The sequence below is a fragment of the Miscanthus floridulus genome, chromosome 4 (assembly GCF_019320115.1).
Source record: "Miscanthus floridulus cultivar M001 chromosome 4, ASM1932011v1, whole genome shotgun sequence".
Taxonomy (NCBI): Eukaryota; Viridiplantae; Streptophyta; class Magnoliopsida; order Poales; family Poaceae; genus Miscanthus; species Miscanthus floridulus.
This window is the reverse complement of record NC_089583.1, coordinates 47844308-47856571: the sequence shown is the minus strand read 5'-3', so window position 1 is coordinate 47856571 and position 12264 is coordinate 47844308. Positions and strand designations below refer to the sequence as shown.

Sequence of the window (12264 nt, the reverse complement as noted above, 5' to 3'; positions counted from 1 at the left end):
ATACTAAGACGAATGCCCACGCACTGGGAGTGGCAGAGATGACGGGAGTAGCGTGTACCCTCGTGACTGGAATGTGGCCGGATTTGAGGTGTGCTGTGCTCTCGGGTGGCGTGGAGACGGCTTAAGTATAAGGAGGATCCGGTAGCGAGGTTGATATATGCAAGATTAAGTTCTACATATGTCGTGTGATAAGGAATCCCCAGCTGGGACTTGAATCAATTCGAATTGCCGGTGCTCCGCGGATATGGAGACTCGATTCATTATAGAAGCAATGTAGGACTGGTGAATTACTAAAATATGAGAAAAAGAATGGAATATGGAAATGTATATTTAGTTGAGATAATGAACAACAAGAACTAGTGGTAAAACTTGAAAATAGAATGAAGAATAGTAAGCTTTTGGCAAAGAACTTTTGAATCTTGCTACATCCTTACCTTGCCCAAACCCCTGCATCTCCAAAGTCTTACACCCGTTACGTCGGGTTAGTCTTGTTGAGTACCTTTGTACTCAGGGTTTGTTAACCCTTGTTGCAGGTGAGTCACATGTGCAGGCTTGTTTTGGTCTCTGCTGCATGTCTGTGTTTGAAGTCAATGACGATGAGAGTGATGAATGGCCTTTGGACAAGGCACTAGTTTGTATGATAAATAAAGCTAATGTAATATTATCCCGCTACTATGGTTGTATGACACTTATGGTATTGTAAGTTTGAAAACAACTGGTTTGTAATTATGTTATCTTAAGACTTCCGCTATCTTTTATTCTGGTATATATTTGAATAAACTGTTGTAATCTGCAATGACTGTGATTGGGATCCTGTTTGAAAAGAGAATCGTGGATGATTCGGGTTTCCCGAGGATACCCGACAGACCCTTTTAAGTTGTTGGGAACTCGTGTACGCTATCAAAGGTCTGTTGAGGCAACGATAGATGCATGTGGGCCCGATTTCTTAGGAGGTTCTGCCACATTAATACCCCTATAGTAGGCCTGGACGAAAAACTCGTAACTCGCTAGCTCGCTTGACTCGCTCATTAATGTCTTGTCTCGGTCTCAACTCGTTTAAATTTTTAATTAATAAGCCAGCTCGATATAGTTCGGTGCGAGCCATAATGAGCAAGTTAATTTCATATGAGAGCCATAACGGCCCATATAGCAATATATCTCTCGGCCCAGCCCAATATAGATGAAACCCTAACCAATATATACCATGTCACCCCCAGTAGACTCCACTTCCACCTCCCGAGCCGCCATTTCCCTTTCCCCTGTTGCCTGTTGGGCGTTGGCTGCTGCCTGCTACCTTTTGTCGTGTAACAGCAAATCTGCTAGGCTGCTAGTGACCTGCTGCTGTTTATTTTCTTGGTCTAGTTGTTGCTCATCTATTTTGCTCCAATCTAGAAAACTGTATGGATGAATGGAATTGTTCAATGGATGATGCTGTGTATGGATGAATGGAATTCGTCCGTTAGTGGATCAATCAATGGATTATATTCTCCATCGATGAATTTATCTCTACATTGTTTATTTCATTCATACAAGTCATGTGTTTGCTCTGTACTATATTTATATGCTACGAGCTAGCTTGAGCTCGCTAACGAATCGAGCCGAGATAGTCTTCTGACTCATTTTTATAACGAGCGATAACGAGCAGAGCCCTAGCGAGCCGAGCTGTCTCCATATCCAGCCCTATCTGAAGGGCACAGCTACGCCAGGCTGCCGCCGAGGGGGGCTATGCCCCTGCCTCTTCCACCTCAGGGGGACATGGGCGGCCGTGCTCCGTTGGGGGCTATGGCGTCTGATGATAGGCGCTCGCCCACGATCGACGCCAAGCTCGCGACGCTGCGGGATTATCGCCGCGCTCGTGGCCTCTGCTTCCGCTGCGGTGACCATCGCTGCCCCAAGAAAATTCAGGTTCATGTGCTTCAGGAAGTCTGGGATCTTTGTCATTCTGATGAGTCTGAAGAATGTGGTGATTCAGGGGAATCTGAAGATCAGGTGTTGGCTGTGGAAATATTAGCTGATACTTCTGGATCAGTTTCTGCTCGTGCTATTCTGTTGTCTGGGTCTGTGCAGGGCAAGGCAGTTTCTATCTTAGTAGATTCGGGCAGTTCCTGTTCTTTTCTCAGCGAAACACTGGCTACTCAGTTGTCAGGTGCCTCACAATTGACCAACGCACCTTGGGTCCGTATTGCGGATAGAAGTCTGGTACCTTGTTCTTTGGGCTTTCGTGATCTCAATTGGGAGGTGCAGGGAATTTCATTTCAGTCAAGTTTTCTGGTGATGCCGTTACCATTTTATGACATGATCTTGGGCATGGATTGGCTAGCTTCCTTTAGTCCCCATGCAGATTGATTGGCAGCACAAGTGGTTGATTATTCCATATGGTGACTCTACTGTCAGGCTACAGGGCCAGCTTACTGAACTTCCTACCGGCTCTGTCATTCAGGTCTCAGCAGTCTTTTCTGAGTCCACTCCACAGGCTCCGGTTGAGATCCCTCCAGTGGTTTCTGCTCTGCTCAGCGAGTTTCAGTCGGTGTTTGATCCTCCCTCGGGTTACCCTCCACCCAGGTAGTTTGATCACCCAATTCCACTGGATCCTGGAGCGTCTCCTAAGCAGGTACGGCCATATCGGTACTCACCGGCCGTTAAGGACGAGATTGAGCGGCAGGTTTCGGAAATGTTACAAGCTGGCATTATTCAACCCAGTACAAGCCCATTTTCATCAGCAGTCTTACTTGTGAAGAAAAAGGATGGCAGTTTTCGCTTTTGTGTCGATTTTTGGCATCTCAACGCCATCAAAGAAAAAGCCAAGTATCCAGTACCGGTTATTGAAGAATTACTGGATGAGCTCACCCACTCTTCTTGGTTCACTTGTCTGGATTTGACAGCCGGATACCATCAGATCCGTTTGCAACCTGGTGAGGAACCAAAGACAGCTTTTCAGACACATTCAGGTCAATATGAATTTCGCGTCATGACTTTTGGGCTGACAGGGGCACCGGCCACTTTTTCAGAAATCCATGAACACTACGTTGGCGCCACTGTTGAGAAAAGAGGTTCTGGTATTCTTCGATGATATTCTCATCTATAGCCGTTCTCTTGAAGAGCACATCCAGCTGCTGCGTCAGGTCCTGGAGTTACTACAGAAGGATAAGTGGCAGGTGAAATTATCCAAATGTGTATTTGCACAGCATCAGCTTAAGTACCTGGGCCATGTGATCTCTGAGCAGGGAGTTGCTACTGATCCTAACAAAATCCGAGCAGTGAACCAATGGCCTGTGCCGGCTTCGGTGAAAGAGCTACGGAGCTTTTTGGGTTTAGCGGGGTACTACCATCGGTTTGTCAGGAACTTTGGTCTCATCACTCGGCCTCTGAATGACCTGCTTAAGAAGGGAGCTATTTTCAGTTGGACAACACTACACGATCAAGCCTTCCTAGCATTAAAGCAAGCTCTCACGTCTGGACCTGTTCTGGCATTACCGGACTTCTCCAAGCCTTTTTGTGTCGAAACTGATGCTAGTGGATCGGGTATTGGTGCAGTCTTGACTCAGGCAGGACATCCTTTAGCCTATCTTAGTAAGTCTTTATGCCCTCATTCTCAAGGCTTATCGGCTTATGAAAAAGAGTATTTGGCTATTCTGTTAGCCTTGGAGCACTGGAGGTGTTATCTACAGCATACTGAGTTTACAATCTTGACTGATCATAAGAGCTTGGCACAGTTATCTGAGCAGCGCTTGCATACGCCGTGGCAGCAAAAGGTTTTCACAAAGCTAGTTGGCTTGCAGTATCCCATCATCTATCGTCAGGGTTCAGATAATCGTGCAGCTGATGCCCTGTCTCGCCTCCACCAACTTGAATGCTCGGCTGTTTCTATCGCTCAGCCCCAATGGTTGCTCGAGGTTGCTGATTTTTCTGCTTCTAATGACCAGGCCAAAGAGCTCATCGCTAAACTTGTTGTGGATCCTCAGGTTGTTCCTCATTTCACTTATCGCGATGGCTTACTGCGTTACAAGCAGCGGGTGTGGATTGGTAATAACCCTCAGCTGTAACAGAAAATCATTCAGGCATTACATGGCAGCGCAGTGGGCGGTCACTCGGGAATTCTAGTGACATACCGGCGTTTGAAACAGTTCTTTGCTTGGCCCCAGATGAAGGCCTCAATTCGTTCTTTTGTTCAGGCCTGCATCACCTGTCAGCAAGCCAAGGCCGATCGCTCGCGTTTACCTGGTCTGCTACAGCCACTACCGGTGCTAGATCGCACTTGGAAGATTATCTCCATGGATTTCGTGGAAGGGCTGCCATTATCTGGAGGATTCAATTGCATTTTAGTTGTGGTGGACACCTTTTCCAAATATGCTCATTTCTTGGGGCTCAAACATCCGTTCACTGCTGCCGGCGTGGCTAAGCTCTTTCTGTCACAAGTCTATAAGCTTCACGGTATGCCTTCAGCAATTATATCTGACAGGGATCGTATCTTTACCAGTAACCTATGGCGGGAGCTTTTTCGTTTGGCCAAAGTGGGTCTGTGTATGTCTACTGCCTACCACCCACAGTCTGACGGTCAATCTGAGCGCGCCAATCAGTGCTTGGAAACCTTTTTGAGGTGTTACGTGCATGCCTGCCCTCGATAGTGGAGTTCTTGGCTGGACCTCACCGAGTTTTGGTATAACACATCTCTTCACTCATCCTTGGGTCACTCACCATTTGAGGTTCTCTATGGATTTGCTCCTGAACAATTTGGGCTCCATGCTTCGGATGATCCTCCCATCTCTGATCTGGCTGATTGGTTACGAGATCGTGAACTCATGTCTGAATTGATTCAGCAACATCTGCATAGGGCGAAGCACCAGATGAAAAAGCAGGTGGATGCTCATCATTCTGAACGTACCTTCCAGCTAAATGAATGGTTCTTTCTTAAGCTGCAGCCTTACGTTCAATCGTCAGTGGCTGATCGTGCACATCAGAAATTGGCCTTCAAATTTTTCGGTCCTTTCGCATCATCGAGCGTATTGGATCAGTGGCCTACAGGTTGGAGCTCCCGGCTTCCTCTTCTATTCACCCTGTCTTTCATATGTCACAGCTTAAGAAGTCAGTGGGTGCTCACCATACTATGTCGGACTCTCTTCCGCGGCCAACGATTCGTTGGAGTGTCCCTGAGAAGATTCTTCAGCATCGCACAGTCTTGAAGGGCTCTTCTTATGTTCGTCAAGGTTTGATCCAGTGGTCCAACCTGCCACCATCACTGTCTACTTGGGAAGATCTCGAGTACCTGCGTCAGCAATTCCCTCGCGCTGCTGTCTGGGGACATCCAGGCGCGCAAGGGGGAGGGGATGTTGACGCCTCTGCATCATCACCAGCCACCAGCAGAGCTGTGCCGGACGAGCTACAGGAAGGTGCGGAGGGCAACTCCAGGAAGGAAAGGCCGAGGTGGGCCAAGACCATGAACCCACGGGTGTTTGGGCCAGACTGGGCCAACGTGTGAAGCCCAGCTGAGGAGCGCGTGTGTGAGAGTGCTTTGCTATATAAGCCAGAGAGCTTCTTGTAAGAGGGGTTATGCTATTTCTGTAACAAACTCTCCCAACTCGTGATCCAAGAACTCATCTGTTCCCCGATCTCTGCTCTGCTTCCTGTCCTTTACTCTGATTCCTCTCTTCTCCTACCTTTGCTGCTAACACAGACCATGTTTGGTTCGGTAAGCCATCTGTGACACGAGAGCTGCAGTACATAAAACTAGACTCCCAGTTCAATTTGGCGAATGGCGGTAGACGGATAAGAGGCACTAATAAGAATCGCAGCTGGCGCTTGGTGGGATCTTTATCAATTCTCACATATAGTGATTGGGAATCTGATTTTAAGCGTATCTAAACAGGGTCTCGGTTGAAAGTTTCACTATTGAGATCTTCCTCGCTACAAATAATCCATGAGTCCAACACGGGTCGGTTGAGATTCCTGGACACCAATATAGTCGATGATCAGAGAACGGACATGATCATCTTCGCCTCACCCTGCCCTGCAGGGATGTTAAGATTTAGGACTTAGGAGATTGATAGCGGCGATGTTGGTCACACTTCTGTATGATCTTATCAAAAATTGTGCGAGTAGACATTACCGCATGTCGCTCATGGTGGGGCACATAGGCATATACAATTTTTTTCTCGATGATGCAACGAGAGTTTGACATTGATAAATCACCCTAACTTAGGATCACTAAAAAGGTCCATTTTTACCTCCCTGAAGTAGGTTAGATTATTCTCCTCGAACTTTAAAACCAAACATCTCATCTCTTAACTCTCAAAACCGATCAAATGTCTCTAAATATTCTAAAAATGTCTAAAAACCCATTTTATTGGAAGTGGTCATACAATTTTTGATAAATACATTATAAGGCTTTTCAACCACAAAAAATGTCTCTAAAGATTCTAAAAAATCAATTAAAAACCATAGACATAGATTGGGATACCACAAATTCAAATGAAAATTTAGAGCTCATGAAAATGTCTCTAGAAGCTTTGAAATTTTGATTTAGCTCTAGGAAAATGAGAAAAATCTAGAAAATCATTGAAATACTCTAGCTGATGTCTAAATGTGTTTTGATAACTTTCCACAATAGAAATATAATATGCAACCAGCATAAATGCATTCAACATTAATGTATGTTGCATTCATACTAGTTGCATCTCATATTTTGGTGCGGAAATTTTTAAAAATTGTTTGGACATCAATTAGAATGTTTTAGTAGTTTATCCAAATTTTTTGGATATTTTTTCGTTTTGCTAGAGGTAATTATAACTTTCTGAAGCTTCCAGAGATATTTTTACAAGATCTATATATTATTTTTGGGTTTGTGGTATATCAATATATCTCTAGTTTTTTTTCTCAAAACTTTTAGAAGCTTGGAGATATTTCCATGGTTTAAAAACCTTATCAAGCATTTACCAAATTTTTATTAACTAAAGAAAAGATAGAACTGCCTTCAAAACCACTACAATCCGGGACGGGGACGTGATTTGAACAGTTTTGAGAAATCGGGAGATAAGATTTTTTTTTTCTATTTTGGAGTTTGAGTAGGAAAATCAGACTGCAATGCTAGTTTCTTTAGAAGGTAAATGGACTTTTTCTACAACCACTGAAGAAAAAAGAATGCAGGCCCAAAAGGTCCACCCCGCTTGGGCTGGGCCTGGTGGCAGCGAGGCAAGGCCTGGGCTCACCTGGGTTTTTTTTGTGAAGAAAACAAAATACGCTAGAGAAAAGATACAGCAATTTGCAAGGTGGGTAGATCGTATAATGTTGCTGCCCTCTTATTTGGATGATCTTGTCTTCATTTTTCATTCACTTCTAATCATGTTTTTTTTTTAAAGTACACGCCATATATAGCAACAACTTGCAGGCAGCAGGCTGCTTTTCTGCTCCGGGTCCACGAGCATCTCCTCCTCGGCTCCACCTGCTCGTGGCGGACTCGCATGCTGCCAGCGGAAATGGAGTGGGATATGTGCGTCATTACGCGTTCAATCAATGGTATAAAATGGTTCAGGTGCATTGGGTGCTTAGTTCCCGGCCACAGCAGGCCACGCCACGAGCCATAGATATCGAAGTGACTGTTTGGTTGATATATATCGAAGTGACTGTTTGGTTGATGAATATGCGTATAGAGATTCAGATGGAATCTCGCCACAACATGTGGCGGCTATTTTTTGCACCACACTTGTGGCATCGCCGTAAGCTCAGCGTGCACTGGCGGGCAATTAAACAGCCCCTGATGCTTCTAGTTCTTGATTATTTGTTGCAAATTTACAATATAATTTGATGTTACCTGACCTATATATATGCATTGACTTATCCATCCTTTACTAACACCAAACGGATCGTAAATTTGTTTCTGCCATCTCAACAAAATACAACAACAAATCTTATTGGGCCAAAATTTTGAACAAATGCACTGCTGGGTGCTGGCTGGCTCTCTCAGTCTGGTGGTTGTCCGTTGTCCCTGGCCGGCCATGCTACATGGATAGACGATCGGCGTGCCGTGCCGTGCTGGAGCAGGCGCTGTGTGGTTGATTTTGGACATCGTCCGACAAAGACCCTACTAGTTCGCGGAGGTGTACCGTGTCCTACATGACATGCTGCCTCACGTGTGGGTGTGGGTGTGGGCGTGGGCGTGGGCGTGTGGCACGCCTAAGGTACACGCGCACGAGCCGTCCGAGACTTTGCATTGACGACGAAAGCCGAACCAAATGGATGGATTAGTCGTTACGTTCTCGTTGCTAATTGGACGATTGATTAGTGCGTGCGTCCGTGACTGACCCGCACCCTTGGAGTCAACCCTTGGATTGGGTTGTGTTGGCTCGGATGGGATGGATGAAATGAAAGATGAGCTGCCTCTGCCTGCATTCTCAGTCCCACCCCACGCATGGCGTGACGCGCCCGGCCGGCCGGCCGCGCCTTTTCCTTCCACCCATCTCTTTTCCTTCCTTAATTCTACTCCAATTAAAGCAACACAAGCGGCTGATCCATCGATTGATTGATCCAGCAAAAAGCTGCTTCTGATCCACCATCGATTCGTTCGGGACACATACCATATATCCAATAAAGCAACAAGCTGGATCCATCGATTGATCGAGCAGGAAAGCAAGGGGAAATAGGAAAAAGATGCAGCGGCAGCAGGATGATGACACGGTGCACGCCGCAGCCATCGTCTTGGCCGCCGCCGCGAGATCCACCAGCACAGGCCTCCTGCGCCACCAGCAGCTGCTCGACGATGACGACCACGCCAGCTGCGCCGCCGCGGTACGTTATATACTAGTACCTGCTTTCGCCTTACCTGTGTTGGTCACGCTACCTGCTTTCTTTCAGAATTTCTGAAGCATCGATTGAGTTTCACAACTCAAAATCATATCAATTCTGATGGAGTTGTTTGCTTGCCTTCATGCTTTGGGTCTTGGAATGGCATGTGCAGAAGAAGACGAGATGGTGGTCGCGTCTGAAGGCGAAGCTCAAGTGGTTCCGGCCGCACGGGCACCCGCAGCGCATCGCCGACGCGTCGCGGTCGCCGGAGCCGGGCGCGCCCTGCGCCGAGCAGGCGGCGGGCAGCTCCAGCATCCACTACTATGCGCGCCACGCGGCCCAGCCTGCGCTGGCCTTCGTGGCGCCGCCGTCGTCGCCCGCCTCGTCCGTGCTCACCTCGGAGTCGCCGTCGCCCGTGGTGCTCCTCAACGCCAACAACGCCAGCAGCAGCTACAGCTCGCCCACGGCCTCCATCTTCGCCATCGGCCCCTACGCCAGGGAACCGCAGCAGCTGGTGTCGCCGCCGGCCTTCTCCGCGTCCGCGGGCCTCACCGAGCCGTCCACCGCGCCGGTCACGCCCCCGCCCGAGTCCGGCCTCCACCTGCCGGCCACCACGCCGTCGTCGCCGGAGGTCCCCTTCGCCCGCTTCCTATGGTCTTCCGCTGCCACAGACCAGCAGCCGCACTGCTCGGGAGGCGGCATGGTCACCGAGGGCTTCCTCCACGCCTACCAGCTGCAGCCGGGGAGCCCCGTCCTCGTGTCCCCCGGATCGACCTCGTCGTCGCCGCCACCATGGAACATGCAGCAGCAGCAGCACTGGGTGCCAACGCACAGTGATGGTGGGCGCGTCCCCATCAAGGACGAATCAAATGATGATGAGGTGGCCACTGGCGGGGGCGAGTTTGTGTTCGGCAGTAACGCGGATGCGGCGGCCGGCGAGCGGTTTGCCGGTGGTGAGGTCGGCGCCGGTGGAGACGCGACTGAGCAATGGCCTTTCCTCCTTGCTCATACTCATAGTCATAGTTGATTGACTCTACTCCTTACAGACCGAGGATCAACGGTCCATACATTGCAGACTGATTATTGACTGAATTTACTAGATTTACATGCTGCCGGCCTGCCCATGACTAAATTCGGCAGATATGATGATGTCCTCGCCGGCGGCGCCCTGCATCTGCATGGGCGGAAGCAGAGGGGGCACTGCCCACTGGCTGCCGTCGATGTAGGAGACGTCCATGAATGGCGCGGCCTGGCGCTGGTCCAGCTGCCTCGCGTACGCCACCCTCTGCGCGGAGCCACCGCTGGCGCCGGGGCCCGTGCAGTCGTACTCCCCGAAGAACACCGACTGCTGCCTGGCGGGGTCGTTCCAGTCGTCCCATCCCCCGGGCGCAACGACGGCAGAGAGGTACGTCCTGGCGAAGACGACGGTGGCGTAGGGGCCCCACGCCCTGCCCAGCCACACCTGCCCCGTGCCCACGACGGTGCAGCCCACGAACGCGAAGCCCGTCCTCTCGGCGGGCGACGCGCGGCCGTGCGCCGTGACGCTCCCCGTGACGGTGCCGTCCGCGGCGGCGTTGGCGACGGAGCTGATGGTGCAGCCGAGGTAGAGGGAGCGCGCGTTGCCGAAGATGAAGTCGATGGAGCCCTCGACGTAGCAGCCCCGGAACAAGTGGCGGCCCTGCTCGTCCAGCAGCGTGTCCTGCGAGCTGTAGAAGCCGCACCAGTAGAAGGCCGCCTGGTCGCCCGCGACGCGCAGCGCCACCGCCTGGCCGCCCGCGCCCCCCGGGTCGGCGGGGGCAGCCGTGTTCTGGACGCTGACGTTGTAGGCCACGAAGTTGGCGGCGAGGACGGCGACGGTGGCGCTGGAGAAGGTGCCGCCGCTGGAGTTGGCGGTGTCGTTCCAGACGACGGTCGTGTTGAGGTTGCCGCGGCCCTGCAGCGTGACGCCCGTCTTGTTGCTCCACACCACCACCTTCTCCGCGTACACGCCCGCGTCGACGGCGATCAGCGTGCGCGCCGCGGCGTAGTCGGACACGGCGTCCACGGCCTTCTGCAGGCTGGTGAAGTTGGCGCAGCCCTTGCGGTCGACGGTGAGGACCAGGGTGGCGTTGTGCAGGGACGCCATCTTGGCAACCCACCTTGCCTGGTCGTCGCACGCCCGGCGCCGGTGGTGGTGCCGCCCCTCTTCCGCTTCCGCTTCCGCCCCGGGGGAGGTGTAGGGAGAAGAAGCAGGATGCTGGAGGTAGAACGATGATCTGGAGGCGAGCAGGACGGCGAGAAGCGCAGAGCAGATGGCCGATGCTGCCCATAACACCAACGGCGCCTTATTAGCACCAGCTCTGCCTGTGCTTCTTGCTGTACGACGCAAAAGCCTCCTCATCGTCCTTTCCGTTCTTCAGTTTCAGTACACTGGAAATTAGCTGCTGAGCAGATCGAGCTTGTGTTCTTCTCGATCCTACTTGTGGTACTAGTAGGTGTTATCCATCATCAGTGGATTTAGGCTGCACTCCCTTGCGGCTTGTGCTCGTGATGATAAGCCATCAGCCATGCGTAACGTAATGTGAGTGCAAAGCAAAAACATATTGTGATTGTCGAGTATTCTAGTCTGGTAGACATATAAAGGCATGATGGATGGAAGAGGGGATGTTGGGCATTGCCGATTTTCCATCATGAACCATCTTAGAACAGAAGACATAAATATAACAGGTTTTACACGGCCAAGATCCTTGGAATTGAATTCATTTTAATAATTATAATTTAGACATAGATTAATTTAGTTAATAGGGTTGCATATGAAATATATTTGTATATTCCTAATCTTGTTCGTTTGAACTTATCAGCTTCAGCCGGCTTATCAGCCGTATAAACCATCAGCCGAACATCCCGTTGAAAAACGTGCTATAAGTTGGAGAGTAGAAAAATAGCATAGTATTCTATAGAATCAATTTCCATCTTCCACCCTATGATCGGGTTTGAGATAGACTTATATGTGAGCTTGAAAAAGTTATAGAATGTCAAATTCTAAGCAAAATAGTTTAATCCAATAAATAGATTCCAATTCTTCCAAATTGAGGGGATACAAACGGCCCAAAATTACTCATCTTTTTATATCTCTTTGTTTATTTTATAACGCTGCCTTTTTATAGGTACTCTATAATCTATATTCAATTATGATAAACTTATCAATTACCCTGAGGTAGTGTTTGTTTCGGGAAACTGTAACGTGACTTCGTTACAGAGGGTAACGGATCCCTTTGGTACTTGTTTGTTTGAGCCCTCCTGCAATCAGGTTCCATCGTTATCAGATACCGCTCTATACAAAGCTGTTGTCACACTCTCCCCCGCGTAATTAGATCGCTTGTTTCCAACTTTCTCCAATACCGTTACATCAAGTGAAACAAAGTCCGTCTTCCGATATTTTGTTAACGGCATATTCCAGTTACATTTGTCGTCCCGTTAGCATTCCTGATCCAAACAGCACATAAGTGT

At 49.4% G+C, this 12264-nt stretch overlaps 2 protein-coding genes across 2 annotated transcripts; one reads left to right on the top strand and one right to left on the bottom strand.

Moving 5' to 3' along the window:
- The first annotated feature begins 8350 nt into the window (after positions 1–8350).
- Positions 8351–9802, top strand: LOC136551483 (uncharacterized protein At1g76660-like). Its single transcript, XM_066543030.1, has 2 exons — positions 8351–8778; positions 8948–9802. The coding sequence occupies exons 1-2, from the start codon at positions 8641–8643 to the stop codon at positions 9800–9802; spliced, it is 993 nt and encodes a 330-aa protein (XP_066399127.1). The 5' UTR covers positions 8351–8640.
- Positions 9803–9877: 75 nt separating this feature from the next.
- On the bottom strand, positions 9878–11758 carry LOC136551482 (putative pectinesterase 14). The gene has a single exon (XM_066543029.1). It carries the CDS (start codon positions 11153–11155, stop codon positions 9878–9880), a length of 1278 nt encoding a protein of 425 aa, XP_066399126.1. The 5' UTR covers positions 11156–11758.
- Positions 11759–12264: the final 506 nt, after the last annotated feature.

Excerpts from the sequence above, each read along its gene's own strand:
- LOC136551483 (XM_066543030.1), top strand. The coding sequence starts at position 8,641 with ATGCAGCGGCAGCAGGATGATGACACGGTGCACGCCGCAGCCATCGTC. Across the intron at positions 8,779-8,947 it reads ACGCCAGCTGCGCCGCCGCG|AAGAAGACGAGATGGTGGTC; the intron begins GTACGTTATATA and ends TGGCATGTGCAG.
- LOC136551482 (XM_066543029.1), bottom strand. The coding sequence starts at position 11,155 with ATGAGGAGGCTTTTGCGTCGTACAGCAAGAAGCACAGGCAGAGCTGGT.